The sequence below is a fragment of the Engraulis encrasicolus genome, chromosome 14 (assembly GCF_034702125.1).
Source record: "Engraulis encrasicolus isolate BLACKSEA-1 chromosome 14, IST_EnEncr_1.0, whole genome shotgun sequence".
Lineage (NCBI taxonomy): Eukaryota > Metazoa > Chordata > Actinopteri > Clupeiformes > Engraulidae > Engraulis > Engraulis encrasicolus.
Window position 1 is genome coordinate 7823557 of NC_085870.1, and position 24378 is coordinate 7847934.

The following is a 24378-nucleotide window of genomic DNA, read 5'->3' on the forward strand; positions in this document are numbered from 1 at the left end:
GGCTCTTGGCCGAACATAAGGAAGTGTGGCGATTCTCCTGTCGCTTGATGCGGGGTGGTATTATAACAGAAGGTTACGTGCGGCAGGCAAGTTGCCCAGTCGCGCTTCCGAGAGGCCGGTAGGGTACGCAGGAGGTTGTGTAGAGTGCGGTTAAATCGCTCACATTGGCCGTTCCCGGCCGGGTGGTACGGGGTGGTTCGGGACTTCTGGACCCCGTACAGCCCACAAAGCTGCTGAATCAGGGTGCCCTCGAAACAGCGCCCCTGGTCGGAGTGGAGCCGACCAGGAATTCCGAACCGGTAGAACCATTCCACAAGCAAGACCTGGGCGACCGTCGAGGCCCGCTGATCCCGGGTGGGGACGGCGATGGAATACTTACTGAAGACGTCCGTGATGACTAAAACGTTCTCCACCCCCCCGACGTGGGCTCCAAAAGCGTGAAATCCACAGCTACCACTTCGTTGGGCCGAGATGCCAGTAGGTGGCCCATATGCGCGGCGGCTAGAGGAGGCTCCCCTTTGGACTCTTGGCACCTAAGGCACTTTTCACACCATCGGCGCACCTCCGCAAACATGCGGGGCCAGTAACACCGTTGCCCAACCAACTCCAGTGTTCGATTAATCCCCTGGTGGCCATGGTGCTCGTGGAGCTGGTTTAGGACCTCTGATTGCAGGGCAGCCGGCAAAACCAGCTGGAGGCACTCATCACGGCCACTGGGGTGTAGCACTCTCCGGTAAAGGACTCCATCGTTCTCCACAAACCGTTTCCACTGCCGCAACAGGATCAAGGCCAAGGGTGACAGAGCTTCCCGTTCCTCACGAGTAGGCCGCCGACGCGCCTTCCAGAAGGCCAGAATCGGCTGGATAACAGGGTCTCCTTCTTGCAGAGCGCACAGGTCCGGCAAAGGGTAGGAGGGCAGCACCGAAACAACCAACTGAGAGGCGGTGATGCTACCCCCCGGGGACAGCGGCCGGTTGCAGCTGACCACCGGGGTCGCTTGCTTGCAGAGTGCGCAGAACCGGCAAAGCGTGGGGGAACAACCCCGAGACACTGGACTGAGAGGCGGTGCCGCCATCTCCCTGAGCCGCTACCTGTTGCAGCAATCTAGGGACCGCTGTACCCGGAACCAGGTCACTCACGTCTTCTTGGTCTGGCTGATTCTGCCGCGACAGGCCGTCCGCATTACCGTTAGATTTACCTGAGCGGTACTTTAATTCAAAATCAAATGATGCAAGCTGTGCGGCCCACCGGTGTTCGACCGCCCCGAGTTTGGAAGTAGTGAGGTGACTCAGGGGGTTATTATCAGTGTACACGACACACTTCTGGCCCAAGAGATATTCGCGAAACTTCTCGGTGACGGCCCATTTTAGGGCGAGGAACTCGAGCTTCATAGAACTGTAATTGTTCATATTCTTCTCCGTAGGTCTTAACGTTCTACTGGCGTATGCCACCGGTCGGACTTTGCCGTCCACCTCCTGCGAGAGGACCGCGCCCAGCCCGCAATGGCTGGCGTCGACCTCAAGAATAAATGGGCGGCTAAAGTCCGCGTACGCCAGTACCGGCGCCGACACGAGCCTCCCCTTGAGTTCCTCAAAACTTCTTTCGCAATCCTCTGACCATGCATCAAGAAACTGCTGCCCCGAGGGCCGACGGGAACGGCTCCCGTTCAAGGTGGCCACCAATCGATGCAACGGCGCTGCCAGCTTTGCGAATCCTTCGACGAATCGTCGATAATAGCTGGCGAAGCCTAGGAATGATCGGAGCTCCGACACATTGGCAGGTCGCCGCCATGTGGCCACTGCCTCCACCTTGCCAGGGTCGGTAGAGACCCCGTGCTGGGAGATCACATGTCCCAAGTACTGAACCTCCGGCTTAAAGAACGCGCACTTCCCTAATTTAGCCTTCAGCCCCTCCGACTGCAACCGGGTCAAGACCATCTCCAGGCGCTGTAGATGTTGCGCCACGGTGGACGAGAAGATCACGATGTCGTCAAGATACAGTAGAACGGAATGACACTGTTGGTCGCCGAACATACGTTGCATTAATCGTTGAAATGTACCCGGTGCATTGCACAGGCCAAAAGGCATTCTGTTCCATTCGAACAACCCGAAGGGGGTACAGAATGCCGTTTTGGCCCGATCACCTTCTGTCACGGGGACTTGGTTGTACCCACTGGCTAAGTCCATCGTAGAAAACCAGCGGGCACCTGCCAACATGTCCAATGTCTCCTCGATCCGAGGAAGCGGAAAGGCGTCCTTCCGAGTTCGGGCATTTAACAGGCGATAGTCGACACAGAGTCGCAAGCTCCCATCCTTCTTCCGGACTAGAACAATGGGAGACGCGAATGGACTACTGCTTTCTCTGATGACCTTCGCCTGGAGGAGCTGGTTGATATGGGTTTTTACGGCCTCGTAGTCGGAGGGGGCAATGCGCCGGTAACGCTGCCGGACCGGTGTCGGATCCAACAGCGGGATGTCGTGCGAGATTAGGGAAGTGCAACCCAAGTCGCCCTCATGGGCGGAGAAGACCGAAGAGTACCTCAGAAGCAGGGCCCGGACCTCAGCCTGTTCCTCGGCAGGCAGGGGTAACAAGTCCACTGCGCGGATTTGTGTCTCCAAAGGCGACGGGGCAGGCGCCTGAGGGTCAGTAATGGCGGCCACGGAACGGACCTCCACCACGTCCCGTGGCAAGCTGATGATCGACACAGCATTCACCTGTCCGAGTCTAGTACGAGGGTACAGCAGGACGTCCGTACAACCGACGTTAACTACAGGGATCTGCACCAAGCCACGGGTCACCTGCACCAAGGCAGGGGACACCAGCAACCCCCCGGGCAACCCCCGGTCCGTCGGCTCAAAGAGGGTTCCAAGCCCTGAATGTTGCTCAGGGCAGGTGGCAGGAATCAACTTCATGGTCCCCCCCGGAACCCGCCATGGCGCACGGCCCCGGACATTCACCGCGCCGCTGGTCTCGGGGGTGGGCCGGATTTCAGCCTGATGACAGTGTTGCAGCGCTTTCAGCACCGGTCGAGGGGCAGTTGACACTGATGGGAGATCGAAAAGCGTGGGACCGTGCCGCCCAAAAAGTTCCTTATAACACTTGCCGATAACATTCATACCAAGAACCCCAGGGACCACGGAAGCCGTGCCCCCTGGGGGGTCGCGAACGACCAGAACACCGCAATCAGGCATACTCTTCCCGCAAAGCTCAATATTCAGCTCCAAGTAGCCCAAGTAAGGAATCTCTAGGCCGTTGGCCGCTCGGAGCTGCAGCCAGTGACATGAGCGTAAACGCTCCTGCCCCAAAGATTCGAAGTTGGCAGCGAAGAAACTTTCAGTGACGGTGGACACCATAGACCCAGTGTCAATGAGACAGGGGACCTGAACCCCGCCCATCCGGACGAGCAGATGTGGACAGTTAGAAAGTAACGCCTCGGCGGCATTGGAAGGGTCAAGGGCATTACGTGAGCCAAGAGAGGCCCCCCCCCGGACTGTGACTCCTCAGTCCGGTGGGCGTCAGTTTCCCGAGGGCTGGTTCGGTTGGAGGGGCCCGTTCTCCGAAAACCCGGAGCCTCTACGGGAGGGTGCTTGTGGGGGCCCCACCACTCGTTCTCCGTCACAATCCGCAGCAATATGGCCTATCGCACGACAGCGCCAGCAGGCAAGGGGTCCCTCCCGAGGAGACCGACCTCGCCTCCGTGGCTCCCCCTGTGTGGCCGCACCCCGAGAAAGATGCTGCAACTGAGCCTGTTGATTTTGCACCATTTCCATGAGCTTCGCCATGTCAGCCTGCAACTTCTCCATATCAGATCTGGTCGGCGCCCCACCACGGGGATCCATGCTTACGGCGCAAGAGGTACCAGGGACCCCAAGGGAGCGATCGAGTGAAGATAAGGAAAAGCTACGCGGCCGCTGCGGTTCGGCGGCGCCCTCCCGTTCCCAACGCATGGCTTCCTTACGCACCGCGATCAAAGTGGCTAACGGCGTGGTCCGAATGAAACTCTTCAAGTGACGACGCAAGGCGCCCTCGTTAACATGCTCCACAAACTGATCACGCAGAAGAACGTCAGCGTTAAGAATTCCCTCAGGCGCATTTCGTCTAACCTTATCAATAAGGGTCATTAATGCGATTGAAAACTCTAGCAGCGTCTCTCCCTCTTGCTGTTTTCTCGAAAAGAACGCCTCCTGCAAGGCCACGTATGACTGTGGGCAACCGTAAAGCTCTTGTAAAATTTCAAAAATTTTCTCTGGGTTTTCTTTTTCTTCTCTCGGCCTATAGCGGATCTCATCCCGTGCCTCGCCATCCAAGTGATCGTAAAGAAAATAGGCTCTCTCGGCAGCAGAAAAATGGCGCGCCCGCATACATGCCTCCGCCTCCTCCTTCCACGCCTCGATACTTATGCCCCCATTTCCCCTAAACAATGGGCACTTCTTTTCCCTTGGGACAAAGACCAAACGTTCTGTAGCGGACCCTGCCGGGGCGCTACCATTTACTGTGCTCGTACTTGTGGCCCGCTGGGCGAGGGAGGCCTTTAAGCGCTCATTCTCGGCTCTTACCTCAGCCAACTCATCCCTAATCTCTTGTGCGTCCCGCGACATGCTGCGGAAACCGATCAAGACAAATTTGGAAAATGCAAAAACTCACAGGGATGGCTGGTCCAAATCTCGAGAGAGGGGCGGTCTCCCAACCTCGGCTGCTGCTCCGCTTCTACAGGAAAAACACAAACTCGCAGCGCTTATTCAGTGGTGCTCTCACTTTCAACCAACCACATACATACACTCATTCAACCATTGACCATATGACAAATTTCTATTACAAAGAGTGACAAAACAAAAACCTAAAAAAATGAAACCAGTGTCTCTGCTCCTATGCCAATCCTGCCCGACTATAAGCCAAAATGTAGTGGGCGAGACCGTTACAGGAAGTAGTTCGACTACGCCACCCCCGGGGGTGGAGCCCCCGGAGGAAATGAGTTAGGGGTAGTTACAGATACCCCGGACCAACACACAATGTACCCGCACAATAGATTACCAGGCAAACACAGGTTCGTGCACAATGGAGGCAGAGACAGTGGTGACAATTAATAATTCAAATCTTTATTATTATTTTCAGTATAAAAATATGTTTGTCACTCTGTAATAAATATAAAAAGTTACTCACAATTCGTAAAGTGCAGGGGTGGGCGTGCTGCCACCACACCCGTATAAAAAGTTACTCACAATTCGTAAAGTGCAGGGGTGGGCGTGCTGCCACCACACCCGCGGATCTGTAAACACCTGCCCCAAAGTATGTTCGCTAGTTCACAATAAACAACACACCTGGTAGGCCTAAGGCCTCAGAACCCACACTCAGGTTGTCAGACTGTGCCACTAGGGGCTGGCACGGCTAACACAATAGGGCGAATGGCACACCTCAGGATTAACAAAAGAAAAAGTAAAGAAATCGTTCACAACAAACAAAAATAATTCACGGCAAACAGAAACAACAAGAAATCACAGCAAACCATGCAAAATAAATCAAAATCATGCAGTTAAATAAGAAATTAGATAATGGAATGAAATAATGAAAAAAAAAGGAAATTAGGCACAGCAAACGAAAGAAAAACGAAAATCAAAACATGAGGTAAACCAACCCCAGAGGCTCAGCTCAGTGCAGTCCCCTAGGTATCCCCACACTCACTCATCACTGCCTACACACACACACTCACACGCACCAACGTAAGCACACGCACACACACTGTGGAATGGCTCACACACCAGCTCACACCGAGCCGAGCGCCCACACACACACACACACACACACGAATGTCCAATTTCCCGAGGCCGGAGCAGCAGCCGAGATACGGGTTCCCGGCTTCCAGAGGCACCACACAACCGGGGCTAAAAGTCGCCGCTCGTGCACCTAAACGCGTGGTGTGTCTGACCACGGCCACACGGATACAACCTGCGAGGGAGGAGGAGAGCGTTAGCCAAGCTAGCAGGACACCCACTATCACACGATTCTGCTGCCGAGAGGTTACCTTACCCGGAGATGAGGGTGCACCGATGCGCGATTCTCACAGTCGGAGTGCCAATACAGAGGTACACGGCCGAGGCGCCGGTAGCGACCACACGCTGAAACCATAATAATGGCCGTCGTTAGCAACCATGGTACGAAAACAAACAGTCAGGGCTGGGTAAAGGCACAAGCTAACCCACTATAATACATACCGGCGTGCAGGAGACGGGAAAGGCGCAAGGTAACCGTTGGTATTGTCCACCGAAGTCCTTGCCAGTGGAGAAGCAAGAGATCACTCTAGCCAAGTAAGAGACGCCAAGTTGGAATCACAACCTATAGAACAGCAGACGCGAAGTTAGCCACTAGCTGCTGGCTAGCACATAAACAGCGACAAGAAATGGTCCACATACTCACGAGGACAAGAAATGGTCCACATCTCCTAGATCTGAACTGGACACCGCACTCCTCTCGACGGCGAGGGGAGAAGCAACCACAGCATTCGCCGGTGGCGATGAAACGCGCAAAGGGGAACTTTGCAGGCTTACCGAATACTAGCCACTGGCAGTGTTTATGAAGAGACTTCCCATAAGCCTCTACGAGCGGCGTGGTGACGTGTGCCGCAGCGTCAGACTTCCCTTAAAGGAGCAGCGCTCCACTATGCTTGCGAGTCAGTCACTTCAAAGTGAAATGCAGCCTTGCGAATAATTTCCACCCTCGCGGACAAAACCACGTTATGATGGATATGTGGCGAGGTAAACGTTACGAATATGGCCTGCTTTTAAGTTTCCCCCAACCCAGGATGTGTCCGTAGGCTATATGGCTTGATATCCCAGGGCTATTTCACGACCACAACTCCACGCGCTGAAAATGCATGTTAAGCTCGCGCTTAGTCTAGAAAGATAACCTCTCGGTAACATTTTTTGCATTGACCAGCCACCATCGGTTGAGTATTGGAATCAATACAAAAATACACGTTTATACATGTCTTAGTCTTCCAGCATACAATCGAAAATAGGCGAGCAGAGAACACTTGGTCTTGCATCCATCAAAAGAGTTCCACCGGTTGCCTACTTTAGATGCTGGGTGAATGGTTCCAAAGGGAAATAATTTAGCCTATAGCCTATTCATGACAGTCTTGCAAAGAGACAAGACAAACGACCACAATTGTCAAATAATTGGTCAAGGCGCGAGATGAGGAATACTGCATGGCTATTGGAAAAACTTTGAAGAAACTAAGCGCAAGCACTGCTTCCCGCGAAGCTTGCGCATGGCTATAAACAAGCTATGCGCCCCGAACCTCACTGCTTGTTGTTCGATGACTTGAATCGAAACATTTCTAAGGACATCAGGGCTATCTTTGGAATACCGCCTCAGCCAGCTGAAAGCAGAGTAGCAGTGTCCCATGTGTCAAATGGTAAGATAATGCCATAGGCTACCTGTTCCTTGAAAGTTTTAAAACTCAGCCTTGACACACTATCATGTCAGCCACATCAGTTCAAACGCAATCTTTAATGCAGCCTATCGTGACGTTTAAATGTAATGCGAGATAGAGGTTGCAAGCTACTGCTGAGCAGCGCAAGACCTAGGCATGGGTCGGCTCCCGTGGATAAAAAGCATGTTCCCTCTCGCGTGCTGCTCCCAGCCCAATCCATGCGCGCGCGAACCTTGTATCTCATGGTGTCGACACCGCTTTATCTTATGTTTCTCACAGTTCGAACTACATGCTTCGTTTGGTATTTTGGGGGAGTTTGGAGTCGCAATTACCGCTGCTTGGAAATGACACGTTAGAGCTACACGACGCCAGCACTGGAGAACTGGGATGTAACCCTGTTTTCCAAATTAACAAAAATTAGGAAACATAGAAGCAGAACTTTGTTTGGCTACAATCTATGACCTGGACGGTGAACTTAATCTTTTTGAAGAGACATGAACAGCATACAAGTGCCTTTGAGGGGGAGGAGAGGGCGATTGGGGAGAACAGGGAGACCAGAGCATGGCGCGAGGCGCATATTCATTCGGGAAAAATTAGAGCGAAATGTTGGATAGGGCATTACACGCCTTCCTTCTTCCTACACTGTAGAAGCGCAGAACAAGGTTGCCTCGTTGCCATAACTGACATTCTGCAGCGCTAACGCCATGTTTAATTGACAGCGTGCTGGCGAATAGTCTAGTAGCCTAATATAATTAACAAGACGTGGATTAATGACTGTGCAAACGAAGTTCTAGTTAACTTGGACTGTGACGCAGTAAAAATGGTTGGTGATGGGCCATTGCGGCGAGAATGTGAGGGGGAAAGCGACAATGCCGATATCAGCTTCAACAAGAGTAGAGTAGAGTAGAGTAGTAGAGTAACTTTATTGATCCCCAGAGGGAAATTCATCATTACTTTACCAGGAATTTAATCCAACTAACTAGGCCTACTTTGTCCTCATTTCTTAGCCCATATGGACAAGTGTCTACTAGGCTAAATACTGTTGGCACGTAGCCTACAGCAGACTATAGCCTAGTGCTGCACCATGCATGTGCTCATTGGTGGGTTCACAGTTATGACACTGTCAATGCTCAGCTTTTGGTTCACAGATAATGGGATGAAGTGAACATCATGGACCAGCTGAGACAGGGCTGTCTGCTGAGCTGTGCTGTTAACTCATCATCCTGTCTCACATGTGTAGCCCCACCCCCCATACGCACACACACACACACACACACACACACACACACACACACACACACACACACACACACACACACACACACACACACACACACACACACACACACACAGGGCTCAATTTTTTTTTTAAAGAAATTGATTACCCCTACTGTATGTCATATCTTGATGAGAATGGTGAGCTTAATATGGTACCTTAGGGAAAATGGCGTCTTTTAAAGCCAAACCAAAATGTTTACATTAGTCGAGTGTTACACTACAGTAAAGAGAGGGGGGAGGGTGGGTAGCACCTGTAAGACATGAATAGGCTACTACTTTCACCCTTGGCCTTTGTGGGTAAATTCAAACATAGTACGCTGAAAGTGTGAATCCGCGTTTTCAGGTCGGAAGTGTAATATGCCCCCCTAATGTCTTGACAAAACCTTCCAGCCAAAGCTGTCAGCGGCCCTGCCTGTGCTCCTAGTGAAAAAGTTAACCATAGTCCTGTCCTTAGCGTTATGATGCTAGAGTCTGTATAACTTACAACCTTGACTAGATATGACCGGCCCACCACCAAGATGGAGTAGTGGAATAGGTTTATGCCATCAGATGATGGAACGGACACACACACACATACGCACACATTCTTGCAAACAGGACTATTTGCCCACTGGACAGTAAATATTTGGCATATGGTTGCTCCTTTCTTTAAGTACAAATTCACATGAAATGTATTTTTATGTGAAAAAAATATGAAATTAAATGTCATTTTACATACACAGCACAAGCAGTAGTTTGGTTTAGACTGATTTCTCTGCAACTGTTTTAGTAATTGTCATCTTTTTACTCAGGTCTCATTATTATACTAATGAATTTATGATCGAAATTGTGATTGCAAATAGAAAATCCCTTTGTGACTTGTTAAGGACTTGAAAAAAAATGAGACTTGGACTTGACTTGGCTGGGGTACGACTTGGACTTGGACTTGACTTGGTCAGATGTGTCTTGACTTGTGACTTGACTCGGACTTGAGTGGAAAGACTCGAGACTTACTTGTGACTTGCACGTTAGTGACTTGGTCACACCTCTGTCTATAGCATATACTGTGATATCACGAGAGGCCGCATCCTAGAGGGACGCTACATCCCACTGCGATGGCTCCAACCACCACTGGCCCTGGCTCTATCTGGTGGTGGCGTGTGAGACTGCACCTCAACTCAGTGGCTCCATCTTGTGGCGGAATGTGAAATTGCACCTCAACTGTATGTTGCAGCACAGCTGCAGTCACTGATTGCAGCACTCAGCTGGAGCTGAGAAGGGCCTGATTAGGTGGCGGTTCTGTGAAACACTCTCTACACAGAGACAATAGGAGAGGGAGTTTGGGAAGCAACAAAAAAGGTTGTGCTCTCCTTTTCTGAGCGGATGGACTTCTGCTGGAAATGACTTCTTAAAGGAATTACTTACCTGGACTACTTACCTCTGTGACTGCACCCTGTGGAGAAAGCACTGTATCGGTGAGAACTTTGAAAAGACTGAAAAGAAGAACCGTTTGTTTATGGAGAAGAGGATGTGTTGAAAAGAAACTTTTGATTTCACCTTTCTACAGAAAAGAGACATTGTTTATGTTGAGCATTGAGAAGAGAAATCCTTATTTTGACTTTTGAATTTAAGAATACCTTTTCTGTTAATCCCTCTGAGCAACATTAAAAACCCTTTAATTTGAAACTTGTGTCCTTGCACTGTTTGAACTGTACCGCTGAGAGCCGTGTAGCCTCTCGTTATATCACATATGGTGGAGGACGCGGGCAGTTCAAACTGACAGTGCATGTACAACGAGGACACTGAAAATTTAATCGCCAAATTCTCCAAATTAACAGTAGCCCCTACAACCAACATGGAGGCAATTCTTAAAGCCCTTGTCGAAAGCCAGCAGGTCCAGATTCAAACCAGTGCTGCTCTTTTAGAAGAGCAAAGGAGGGCCAACAAGCTGAAAGCGGAAGAATTGCAGCTGCAGAAACAGATGGCCACTCGCAATGTTCGTCCAATAAAGGCCGGTGACTTTTTATCGAAGTTGGGGGCCACAGATGACATTGAGGCATATTTACATGCGTTTGAGGCCACTGCCACTAGAGAAGCCTGGCCCAAGGCACAGTGGGTTGGACTGTTAGCACCCTTCCTGACAGGAGAATCGTTAAATGCTGTCCAGGACCTACCGCCTGACAAAGTATCAGACTATGATACACTAAGGACTGAGATCCTCAGCAGAAACGGGATCACAAAGTTTGGCATGTCCCAGCGCTTTCATAGCTGGACCTTTCAACATGACCGAGCTCCTCGTGCACAAATGCATGAACTGGCACGCATTGCAAGGAAGTGGCTGGAGCCGGAGAAGAATACGGCAGCAGCCATAGTGGAGACCATCGTAGTAGACCACTACCTACGGGCACTACCACAAGATGCCAAGAGGTTCATCAGTCAGCAGGGGCTGACCACAGCCGACGCCACTGTCGAAGCGGTTGAGAAACACCAGGCCACAGTGGAGATGCTCCGCGCCGTCAAGAAGGAGCCCAGGAGCGTAACGCCACCCATGAGCATGGGAGGACCCCAGAAGAACCTGAAGACCTCATATCTGGGCAGTGCCGGAAATAGTCAGGCTCAAGCAGGGTCCAGAAGCCAGCCGGGTCTTAGGAGGTCACCCCAAGAGAGCGACCCAAGACAGTGCTACCGGTGTGGAGAGATGGGACACATATCCTGGCAGTGTGGGAAACCAAGTGACGAGCCAATGCCCACTGCAGGGTCCTCCAGCGCACCCTCCACCCACCTATATGCAGCGCTTGTGGGTGTCACAGACGGTACCACAGACCGGCCTCCCACCTGCCCCGTGACCGTGAATAATCGTGACGTGGAAGCCTTGCTCGATTCAGGTAGTCGGGTCACTCTGGTGCGGAAAGACCTGGTGCCTCCAACATGCCTGACCACCAGTAAAGCCCTCCCCATCTCCTGCGTCCATGGAGATACCAAAGACTATCCCATCACCCAGCTCACTATGACCACTACTCGGGGAACCATTCACACAATGGCTGGAGTAGTTGATTCCCTTCCCGTTGCGGTCCTAATTGGAAGGGACTGCCCCGCTTTCCACTCACTGTGGAGAGAGACGCAGGAGCGTCAAACCAGGGTTCTCAGGAAACCGAAAGGTAAAGGTCATCTAGGGCAACCCTCAGAGCCACTCAGCCCTAACCCTGTTCTTGTAGGAGTGCCGGCCAACCAGGATGATTCAGCGGCCACCCCCGACAGTGCAGAGGAGAACGTGGCTTCCGGAAACGCTTCAAGTTCCAGTGAGGAGGATGCCTGCGAGCTGCCCCCTCTCACAGGCGAGTATGGCGTTGCACAGTTACACGACCCCACCCTTGCAAATGCCTTGAAGAATGTACAGATGTTAGAGGGCGTAGTCCTAGGTAGAACAAGCCCTAGTTACCCCCATTTTGCAATAAGCAGAGGCTTACTATACCAAGTAGATAAAGAGAAAGATGCAGTAATTGAGCAGCTTCTTGTGCCACAGCCATATCGAGCTACCGTACTGAATTTAGCACACACCCACCCCCTAGGGGCCCACCTAGGAGTGGAGAAGACAAAAGAAAGGATCTTACAACGCTTCTATTGGCCAGGAGTGCACAAAGAGGTTGAGAATTATTGTCGAAGTTGCCCGGAGTGCCAGCAGAAGGCACCTAAGCCCTCATACAGGAGCCCACTCATCCCCTTGCCCATCATAGAGACCCCATTTGAGAGGATAGGGCTGGACATAGTAGGTCCCTTGCCAAAAAGCTCTAGAGGACACCAGTACATCCTGGTCATCGTGGATTATGCCACCAGATACCCTGAGGCCATCCCGTTGAGGAAGGCCACATCCAAACAGATTGCCAAAGAGCTCTTCCTCCTCTCCACCAGCCTGGGCATACCCAAGGAGATATTGACGGACCAAGGGAGTCCGTTCATGTCCAGAGTAATGAAAGACCTCTGCACTCTGCTGAAGATAAAACAACTGAGAACGTCTGTTTACCATCCTCAGACAGACGGCCTAGTCGAGCGATTCAACAAGACCTTAAAATCGATGCTGAGAAAGGCCATAGAAGAGGATGGACGCAACTGGGACCAACTGCTGCCGTATCTGCTGTTTGCGGTAAGGGAGGTTCCTCAGTCTTCTACTGGCTTCTCACCATTTGAGCTCCTGCTATCCTACAGACCGAGAGGTCTGCTGGATATCGCCAAAGAGGCGTGGGAGGAGCAGCCTTGTAGACAACGCACCCTGATTGAGCATGTGGGGGCCATGAGAGATCGAATGAGATCCATCTACCCCATAATCCGAGAGCACATGGAGGCCGCTCAACGGCAGCAACAAGCCTCATACAATCGACCTGCCCAGCCCAGGGAGTTCAAGCCGGGGGACAGAGTGCTAGTTCTTGTACCCACTGTTGAATGCAAATTCCTCGCAGCCTGGCAGGGTCCGTACGAGGTCATAGAGAGGGTGGGTGACGTTAACTATAAGGTGAGACAAACTGATAAAAGAAAGAAAGTGCAAATATATCATGTTAACCTTCTGAAGAAATGGCACGCCCGGGAGGCGCTGTTTAGTTGTCTACCATCCACAGAGTCCAAGGAACCGGCGAGAGAGGCGGTTCAGGTGGGACCCCACCTGTCCCCTCATCAGCGGCAGATGGTGCTGGAGCTGGTTGACCGGAACCAGGACGTCTTCTCCTCCCTCCCCGGACACACAGAAGTGGTCCAGCATGAGGTCCGAACCATCCCAGGGAAAAGGGTAAACCAGCGCCCCTATAGAGTGCCAGAGGCTCGCAAAGCGGTCATCCAAGAGGAGGTAAGAAAGATGCTGGAGCTTGGAGTTATTGAAGAGTCTAAGAGTGCCTGGGCCAGTCCCATTGTTCTGGTCCCCAAACCAGACGGGTCAGTACGATTTTGTAACGACTACAGGAAGTTAAACGAAATATCAGAGTTTGATGCATATCCCATGCCTCGTGTAGATGATCTCGTTGACTCCTTAGGACATGCCCGATTCCTGACCACGCTTGATCTCACAAAAGGCTACTGGCAGGTACCGCTGACCCCCGAGTCCAAGGAGAAGACTGCCTTTGCCACCTCGGAGGGGCTGTACCAGTACACCCGACTCCCATTTGGGCTCCACGGTGCACCGGCCACCTTCCAGCGATTGATGAATCGAATCCTTGCTCCCCATAAAAGGTACGCAGCTGCATTTTTAGACGATGTGGTCATTCAGAGCCCAGACTGGGACAGTCATTTAATACGTGTACAAGCTGTGCTCGATTCTCTGAAGGAAGCAGGTCTCACAGCTAACCCGAAGAAATGCAGACTGGCCTTCAGCGAGACCGATTACCTAGGATACACGGTTGGACGGGGACTGGTCAAGCCACAGGAAGCAAAGATTCGGGCCATCCAGGATTGGCCACGGCCCATCACCAAAAAGCAGGTGAGATCCTTTCTGGGTCTGGCGGGATACTACAGGCGATTCATTGCAAACTTTGCTACCATTGCAGCCCCCCTGACGCAGCTGACAACCAAACGCCACTCAAGGATGGTGAAGTGGGACCCTGCAGCGGAGGCGGCCTTCAACGACCTCAAGCGAGCCCTGTGCTCCGGACCAGTCCTGATGGCTCCAGACTTTAAGAGGGACTTCATTGTCCAGACAGATGCCTCGGAGGTGGGTCTGGGGGCTGTTCTCGCACAAGTACATGAAGGTGAGGAGCATCCAATTCTCTACCTGAGCAGGACGCTACTCCCAAGGGAGAAGAATTACTCCACCGTGGAGAAGGAGTGCCTCGCCATCACCTGGGCCCTAGAATCCATGCGCTACTACCTACTGGGCCGGCGCTTCACAGTAGTGTCAGACCATGCACCTCTACAATGGATGGCTAGGAACAAGGAAACCAATGGTAGGATCACCAGATGGTTTTTAAGTTTACAAGCTTTTAACTTTGCTGTTCTTCACAGGGCAGGCAAACGTCATGGAAACGTGGATGCTCTGTCCCGGCGAGACGCCCTCTTCGCCTCCTCCAGCCCGACGGGGACGTCTGTCCCAAGGGGGAGGATGTGTGATATCACGAGAGGCCGCATCCTAGAGGGACGCTACATCCCACTGCGATGGCTCCAACCACCACTGGCCCTGGCCCCATCTGGTGGTGGCGTGTGAGACTGCACCTCAACTCAGTGGCTCCATCTTGTGGCGGAATGTGAAATTGCACCTCAACTGTATGTTGCAGCACAGCTGCCGTCACTAATTGCAGCACTCAGCTGGAGCTGAGAAGGGCCTGATTAGGTGGCGGTTCTGTGAAACACTCTCTACACAGAGACAATAGGAGAAGGAGTTTGGGAAGCAGCAAAGAAGGTTGTGCTCTCCTTTTCTGAGCGGATGGACTTCTGCTGGAAATGACTTCTTAAAGGAATTACTTACCTGGACTACTTACCTCTGTGACTGCACCCTGTGGAGAAAGCACTGTATCGGTGAGAACTTTGAAAAGACTGAAAAGAAGAACCGTTTGTTTATGGAGAAGAGGATGTGTTGAAAAGAAACTTTTGATTTCACCTTTCTACAGAAAAGAGACATTGTTTATGTTGAGCATTGAGAAGAGAAATCCTTATTTTGACTTTTGAATTTAAGAATACCTTTTCTGTTAATCCCTCTGAGCAACATTAAAAACCCTTTAATTTGAAACTTGTGTCCTTGCACTGTTTGAACTGTACCGCTGAGAGCCGTGTAGCCTCTCGTTATATCACATTACGTATACAGTATATATGGACAATCAGAGGAGCAGACAATGTAAAAAATCAGAGAAACAGATCAGAGAAGCATAATTAATGTAGACGCCTTCTTTATTAAACATTTATCAAAATAAGACAGTACACCTCAACGAGTGATGAATTTTGGGGTTGTGATNTGATAGTATCTAGGTTTTACGAATAATTAATATTTAACACCAGATTCAGTGCAATAGTTGAAATTCAGAAATGCAAGGTTTATTAACTTGAGAGAGGGGGAGAGGAGGCCATTAGGCCCAAAGGCCTATCCACAGGCATCCTCACCCCTTTACCTGAGGAGGTGTTAACAGGTACAGTTACAGACAAGGAAGAGCTCTAACAAAGTCCAGCATGTGAATTTACAGAGAGTTTACAGGAAGTGAGGTCATATGGAATGACCCAATAGCGAGGGCACAGTCAAGTCAATAGTTGCGGGAGGGCAGTTTCAAACCTGAGGCCAGAGAACAAAGACAACGTTTATTTGGCCCCTCACAGACTTAAATCATTAAAACACTGATTAAATAATACATGGACATTGAAATGATATGTGAGATTGGGGGCAATATTCAGATGCCTTCAAATGTTCATGCTTACCAAACTCCAGTTCGATGATCATGAACACCCGACCCCACTCTGGTCCCCTTTGCATCACTATCAAAACGAGACACAATACATCATAAGTGCTTTCATTTTTTCAACAAATTAGGACTCTTCTTGGCACAGTTTGTATGTAAACTTGTACACAGTGTTCCCTTTCCGTGCCCAGAGACAGCGTAACATCAGCTGCAGCCCCATAAAAAGACTTTTCTGGGCTGGCACAGGAGGCAGGGATGAGCTGCATGTGTTACCAGGGGTGTCGTACTACAGGGGGGTAAAGTGTGACTGAGTCACCAGGGTCCCATGTATTTAGGGGGCCCACACAGTGTGTGATTTATGTAGCTACGGTATATGCCTGGGGGTCCATTGGAGCTGATTGTACATAGGGCCCACAATTTGCTGCGACACCCCTGTGTGTTACGTAGGATGAAGAATGGAGAACTCGATTCAAGATGGGTTCACCACGCAGCGGAAGCCCAGGTTGGACGCTGAACTGTCGGGGGTGTTCTGACTGCGGGCCGCACATCTGTATCTGTAACAATAAGACTGAAGAGGGACACAGAGTGGAGACCATAAGAAAGGAGGGGGGTGGTGAAGGGGACACAGACAGTTAAGAGTGAAGGCAGAGTTAAGAAAGAAAGACAGGCAAGATAGTTTGACAGTGGGGAGCAACACAGAAAGAATACAGTATAAATACAAAACTTACAAAAAACTTGATAAACAGACAATACCATTCCAATCTGGTATATTCACTATATACAGTTGAGGACGATATTATTAGCCCCCCTCCTGAAATTAGACATATCTCTTGATTTCTCATTAAGAATGACCATTATTAACCGTTCCTGTTATTCTGGAAACAAATACACCATGGAGATAGTATCCAATAAGTTAAATTTGGACTTTTCCATTTTCACAATGAGTTTAAACAAAAAAGTGTAAAAACGGCAAGGACAAAATTATTAGCCCCCTTATCATTAATAGTCAATACAGTGCCATTTATGAACAAAAATTGACACCAGGCACTTTGATTAGTTGTTAACTATGTTGGCACATGTCCTACCAGGGATTTTGGCCCATTTTTTTCATTGCAAATAGTTAAGCTGGTCCAAATTGCATGGATGTTGAGGATGGACATTCATTTTCAACACTCTTCAAATACTATCTGAAGGATTGAGGTCTGAACCACTCCATGACCATGGTTTTAGTATCCTTGAAGAACATTTGAACTATTTTGGATGCAAGTTTTGGGTTATTATCTTATTGAAAGATCCAGTGAAGATCTTAGCTCCCGCTATGAGCATATTTTTGCAAGGTCACTTTCCACATTCTATCATAATTTTCAGTTTTTATGGTGCCGTACACCCAAACAAGGTTCCCTGTGGCTGAGGCTGCCACAGAATGATGCATCCACCATGTTTAATTGTGGAAACCATCTTATAACGATTCAAAGCCTATCCCTTTCTTCACCTGACAGAAGCAGAATTCATGCATCAAAGCAGGTGCAATTGAATATCATCAGATGAAAGCAGAGACGTTCAAAACTCATTTTTGACTTTCAAATGTTCACAGGCAAAGCTCAATAACACTCTGATATGCACTGCCTTTAGTAAAGGGGTTCTTCTGTGATGATGCCCCCAAAGCCCAATATGATGACAAGCCCTAACAACTGTCTTTCTTGGGGGGGGGGGAAACCTCCAGGTGAGGCCAGGTCAATAACAATCATCTAGGCAGGTGTCCAATGCTTCTTTTGTCTAATGAGGCTAAGCAGTTTCCACACTTACACATAGTGGTGGGGCATCAAGTTTAGTCTGTTATTCAGCCTCAGATACAGGGAGTCTGGGTCTGAATCTGGATTGCTGGGTCTTCCAACAACATTGTAACCCAAAGCATACATTTAGATTAGTTCAGAGGTTCTTCAAGGACACTAAAACCATGATATTGGAATCACCCGCTCATATTCCAGTCCTCAATCACACTGGGAGTATGTGGTTAATGTCTATGCTCAGCATCCATGCGATTTGGACCAGCTAGAACACTTTGCAGTGAAGAAATGGGCCAAAATCCCTAGTGGGGCATGTGCCAACCTAGGTAGCAACTTATCAGAGCCTGTTGTCAGTTTTGGTTCATAAATGGCGCCATATTGACTGTTAATGGTCAGGGGGCTAATAATTTTGTCCTTGTCATTTTTGCCCTTTTTTGTTTAAACTCATCGTAACAATAGAAAAATCCAAATTCAACTCATTGAACATCATCTCCATCAGTGTATTTGTTTCCAGAATAACAGAAACGGTTAATAATGGTCATTCTTACTGAGAAATCAAGAGAAATGTCTAATTTCAGGAGGGGGGCTAATAATATCGTCCTCAACTGTAAGTGGCCAATTTTCCAGTAAGGCAGACACAGCACTAAGGAGGAGGAGGAGGGAGAGAACAAAAAGAGCCGCCAGTAGTGGTGCTGGTCTGTTAAACTTTGACCCAACGACTGACCACTTTAATTAGTTAATCAGTGACCTGAGATCAAGAGTTGGCCTTGGTAAAGTGTTGTGAGTTTAAAACTGTCTGTCAGGGTTGCCAGATGTGTGTGATCTTTTCAACCCCAAAAATGTTCAAGACCTACCTGGAAGCACTAAATCCCTCTTCATTTAAACAAAATTAAGTCTATTAGTTTCTATAGCCACAAATCTGCGGAAAAAATTGTGCCCTTTTTATGTGTACATGGTCATCCTAAGCAGCACAACTAGGTGGGAAACTGCACAATCTGGCAACACTGCTGTCTGTGGACAGGTGGAAATGCCGTACCTTGTGACACATGTATGATCCTCCCTTCTTCACACGATCCGTGCCGGTGGCTGGCCCAGTCTACAGGTGCAAGAAACAGGGTATAAATAAACACACCTACAAGTTCTTGGAATACAGAAGCACAACTGTGCTATAGAGAGACAATCACAACTTCCAAACAAAGTTACATACATACCGGTGAAGTAAATAACAGCTTAATATGCATCTCAGCCAGGTGCCCATAAGTGTACAAAAAGCAATGGAAATGTATCATTTTGACAGAGAGAGAGAGCGAGAGAGAGAGAGAGAGAGAGAGAGAGAGAGAGAGAGAGTAGAGTAGAGTAGAGAGTAGAGTAACTTTATTGATCCCCAGGGGGAAATCCAGAGAGAAAGAGAGAGAGAGAGAGAGAGAGAGAGAGAGAGAGAGAGAGAGAGAGAGAGAGAGAGAGAGACAGACAGACAGACAGACAGACAGACAAACAGACAGACAGACACACAGAGAGACTCACAGGATTTTGTTTGTCCTCTGCTGTGTGGTGAACATTCCACCAATCTGCTGTCCATTCCCAGGCATTTCCCACCATGTCATACAGGCCAAAGCTGTTGGCTGGGAATGACATCACCTGCAGGACAACGAAAAATGTGTGAATAATATAATAATAATGACAATAATAATATACAATACGTTTTTTCACTTATCCTATTAACAGTCTCGAAAACAATCACAAAAAACATGTAATGGCACAGCACACCACAAGAAGACGTGCAGACTCAAATCCAAAACAAAAGGTCAAATCAGTGACCTTTCTGTTCCAGGTCTGCTAGACGTCTGGTGGATTAAAACCACCGTTAATTGTTCCCTTTCCCCGTTACGTGTCACTGCCACTTCATCAACCTAAATTTCCCATGCTCACCGGTGAGGTGCCGATGTAGCCATCTTCTCTGGTGTTCGTAGTGGGGAAGTTACCCTGCCACAGGTTGGCATAGTGCTGTCCTTTAGGCAGCAGCTTGTTGCCCCACGGATAGAGTCTGAAAAAGAGCAAAGAGTTCAGAGTGAGGAGTCGGCACACTTACTGTAAATCCTCTTTTCTTTGACGTTTTATTCCATAGCAGGATTATTTTACCTCAAAGAAGAATCTGATATAAACAATGGTTGAAAGTTGAAACATAATCCTACCATGAAAGAAAACATAGAGGAAAAAAAGGATTTCAAGAGTGCAGACTACCCACTCCAAACTTTCAAGTCAGCCTCTGTCCTGCACACAACTGCACCCACCTGTCCTCCAGTCCCCCCCTGCAGGCATATTCCCACTCGGCCTCTGTGGGCAGCCTCCTCTGGGCCCACTTGCAGTAGGCCTGGGCATCATTCCAGGACACATGCAGGACAGGATGGTCCAGCCTGTAGTATGCAGACAGAGGAGGGGAAAGAAGGAGAAAGCATGTACATACTGTATATATACAAGTTGAACAGAAAGACATGAAATATGTCTATATTGTTTCAGCAAACCATGTTCTTTCACAAGGATCATTCCCAGATAGTAACATGTTTATGGCAACACGTTACATGTTTATGGCAACATGTTTAGCGCAACACGTTACGGACATGGATTGGTTCAAAGTTGCCGGAAATCGCGGTGATTGGTTAAAGTTGCGCTCTCGCGCAGAATTCGCGGGAATTCATTGAAGTTGCGAAAAACACCGCGATCGCAACATCGCGATTTCCTGGAGGGACTGAGATATATATACGTCTATATATGATTATTTTATGTGTAAATATGTGTGTTATGTCTTGTGGGCAATGTCTTTATTTATGTATGTGTGTATGCTACTTGACACCTTAATTTCCCCCTGGGATCAATAAACGATACTCTCTACTCTACTCTCTACTCTACTCTAAATTAACCCTTTCTAGAATGTACAGAAATCTAAAAAAATAATCTCCCTTACACACATTACTGCATGGTTTGCAATACATACAGATATAAATTAAATGTAAGAACAATATAAGCTATTGTTACAAAAAATATAGCTACAAGGTGACTCAGCAACAGATCACCGTACTGTCCATACACAAAGGAGAGCCTGCCCTCTACTGGTAACAATTTAAAATGCATTTTCAAATCTGAAAATTAGTCTGAAATGACTTCGATCCGCCGATGTGATTTAATGGTACATCACACACAGTGCAGACAACAACCACACACAACAGCAGTTGCTGCCTGCCTTTCACCTGTCGCACATATGACCAGAGGGAAAACCATAACTATGGGACATGCGTGTGTGTGAAGACATAACCATACTCAAGGTACCTCTCTCAGTGTGCCTGGCTGTCATGATCCCCTAAGCTCGGCGAGTAAATGACTAAGTGAGTGAGTCTCAGTTAGAATGGGCAGGCCCAGGCCACCTCTCAGTGGGGCATCAACTAGTTAGTTGATGGACTCAAACCTGTAATCAAAGGTCTAATAACTTATCTACTGAGCCACTTCTGCCCCATGAGGTCATGATGCCTGGAACACATTTGTACGTGTTGTTGCTGGGAAACAATAGCATTGCCTCTTTGTTTTTGGCAAGATAATGTCAGATACTCTGGGGCAGTACATTCAGATCCAACCCCATTACAACATTTCATCATCAAAGACCAAATGGTGAAGTGGTGATAGCGGTTGATGTATCTGACTGAATTTCAAAGGCATGATATCACATTCATATCCCAATCAAGGTTTAGTCTGAGGAAGGGCCAGTGTGGCCCGAAACGTCACACATTAAAAATGGCTTAAATGGGAGTTAATCGGTGTGCGTTTTTTCTTCATTTCTTATGATATCACATTCAATCTCATTCAATCTGTATTTCTGTCTCATGTGATAACTCTGGCTGGTGGTTCAGAGATAACGCAAGTACGTACCTGTCTGAGATGGTGGATCCTGGTCCCTCTGGATGTCTCCAGGCTGCCCCCTTCACTGGCAACCACCAGGGGGCAGCAGCGACCTGCAAAGTGCCAACACAAGTCACGTCAAATCAGCTGTATTGTCAGTTCCTTCACAGGGTATAGACATACAAATACACAGGACTGACATCAACAGACAAGAATTAGAAATGCAATACAGGACCAGTAACAGTATACAAGTAGTGAGTAAATAATTCAGTAATGAAGTAGTAAATAACAACTGAACATTTGACATTGAACATCAAACATATAGAAAAATATATAATGAACTACTACTACTAATAATAGTCATTTAAAAAAATCTAAGCCAAGACAGGGCTAGTGTACAAGACATGGTATAGTATATCATAGTCCATGGCAGTCCAGTTGTTCAGGTTATCAAGTAGCAGCATTTGGAAGCGGCATGGTGTGTTGTAGGCCTACAGTATATTGCAGATTCCTAGGTAGTTCTTGGTAGTCTTCACAGCAGCAGAGCAGGACTCAAAACAAAAGGTCTATCACTGCACAGAAGACACTACTAAATCTGTGATATATTTCCCATATTTAACACATTTATATATTTAACTATGTTGTGCAATAAAAGAGTAAAGCCCTTATCAGTGCAGTGACTTCTGTGTATGCACTGACTTCTGTGTATGACTGCCGACATCAGCCAGAACAGTGAATGACCATGTTATGACATCTTTATGCTATGTAATTGAGTGTGCAACCTCTCTGTGTGTAACACTGAAATTAAGTGTGCAACACAAGTGACACTGCGCACTTCTCAGCGCCAGGACGGTACGTACAACATACTATAATATACAATTAGGGAAGCTAATGGGGGGTGGGGGCAAAAGAGGTCATTTGTGCTGGGCCCGGGGAGAGAAGGGGTGCAGAATGACTCATTGCATTGCATTGTGTATATTGAGTTTTTCAGCTTTTTAGATGAAAATGTCCCGGGCCCGGCTTAAGTTGTCAGCGGACCTGTATACAATGTTCTCTATTCCATAAATGCAGAGTGGCTGGGACTGCCACAATACAAAATAACCCATAAAGAAAAGGAGGCATTTCTTACAGCTTGGTCTATTTTGCTCTTCACCTCTTCAGTCAACATCTCTTCAAAGACAAAAGAATCTCCAAAACGCTCAGCCTAAAGAGAGGGGGAGGTAAAGATAATTAAAAACAACCATGTTAAGTTAGATTTTTTCTCCACTGTGCACAATTCTTTTATGAATGAATGTTATTCTGCATGTAAATACTTTATTCACATTATGTAGGCCTGGCCTGGCAATGAGTTATGTGGTGATTTTTTTACGGTCATTATTACTGATACTTTTGGTAGCACATCACCTCTGTCACATACATTATGGGTTTGGTTGACGAAAATTATATTCTGCATGCGGATACCTTATTCACACTATACAAGTCTACTTTTGGCTAAGTGATTATCTTTGTCATTCTTTTGGTTGATACTGTTGGTAGCACATCACCTCTGTGACATAGCGGGTTTGGTTGACGAAACGTTGAAACTGTCGGTTGGTGACCTCATGCTCCTCGACGTAAAAGGAATCCACTTTCACTTTCCTTTGAGGTCCTTCGCCGTCAGGTGGAATGCCTGGGTTGTCAGTGCCCATGAAGAACCAAGATGACTTGAGCAACACCAACTGTAAACAAATAAACATACAAAGATAATGGAGTATTTTGTCAGGTTATACACTGTAACACCATTGTAGGTTATGTCTAAAATATTGTTCTGTGACAGTGTTAATGCAGTAGGCTATTCTTTTCCCTCCATTATTTGCAGAGTCTTCAGCATTTTCATATCAAAAATAGCCCACAGCCTTCACTGCCTAACACATGCCCCAACAATAATATTGCAGCAACAGGCTACTATTTTGCTGCTACTGTAGAAGAGCAGTTTTTGTATTAGGGGGGAGATACATAAGGTAGCTACACATAATCATCACAGTAACCTACTGTAAATAATAATACAGGCTATTCGACAAAACGACCATACCTTGCTGCGAATGTCCTCTTCTCCAGAATGTTCAACGCTATCTTCATTTGCTCCCTTTGAATATTTCTCTCCAGGAGCTTCAATGTGTGGAGACAGTTCCTCACCACCGTCAATTGCAACAACATCCCTTTTCAACGCATCACAGCCACAGCTCGAGGTCCCACTTTCTTTTCCTACTTGATCGGACGATCCTGTGCCCGACGAGTAGCCAAACTGTTCGGTTTCACAATATACGGACGCCGACAGTTGGAAGTACACCAAGCAGAAGCAACTTACAAACAACATTGCTGTACTTCTTATCTGCAATACATTACCAGTGCTCAAGACACCGCCATGATTGCGGATGCGTAAAAGTCACATGACCGATCAGCTGATCCGTCTTGAATTAATTTTCTCAGTTAACTTTCTCTGTGAAGAAGACCATGCAGTGAGTGCACGGTTAAAGACAAACTGGAACAGGCTAGACTGGAGCAAGGGTCATATAAGCTATTATTAAAAAAAATAAACAAATAAATGGCATAGAAGGCATTTCTTATTTTTTTCCATTTTCTATAAAGAGCGCGCGCGGACGTGCCAAGTGTCAAC

The 24378-nt window shown here is 48.1% G+C and overlaps 2 protein-coding genes across 3 annotated transcripts; both read right to left on the reverse strand.

Moving 5' to 3' along the window:
* Positions 1-3498: 3498 nt before the first annotated feature.
* LOC134462014 (uncharacterized) lies at positions 3499-6643 on the reverse strand. Of its 2 annotated transcripts, none has more exons than XM_063214848.1 (2): positions 6412-6643; positions 3499-6330 (listed from the first exon to the last, which is right to left on the reverse strand). In XM_063214848.1, the coding sequence occupies exon 2, from the start codon at positions 4596-4598 to the stop codon at positions 3516-3518; it is 1083 nt and encodes a 360-aa protein (XP_063070918.1). In that variant the 5' UTR covers positions 4599-6330; positions 6412-6643; the 3' UTR covers positions 3499-3515. The 2 variants fall into 2 exon arrangements, with proteins under 2 accessions (XP_063070918.1, XP_063070917.1); XM_063214847.1 differs by having other exon boundaries at positions 3499-6113; positions 6210-6643.
* A 9415-nt stretch (positions 6644-16058) lies between these two features.
* On the reverse strand, positions 16059-24160 carry sumf1 (sulfatase modifying factor 1). Its single transcript, XM_063214849.1, has 9 exons — positions 23794-24160; positions 23267-23440; positions 22852-22926; positions 21753-21835; positions 20126-20248; positions 19764-19878; positions 19359-19472; positions 18871-18930; positions 16059-16615 (listed from the first exon to the last, which is right to left on the reverse strand). Exons 1-9 carry the CDS (start codon positions 24076-24078, stop codon positions 16517-16519), a joined length of 1128 nt encoding a protein of 375 aa, XP_063070919.1. The 5' UTR covers positions 24079-24160; the 3' UTR covers positions 16059-16516.
* Positions 24161-24378: the final 218 nt, after the last annotated feature.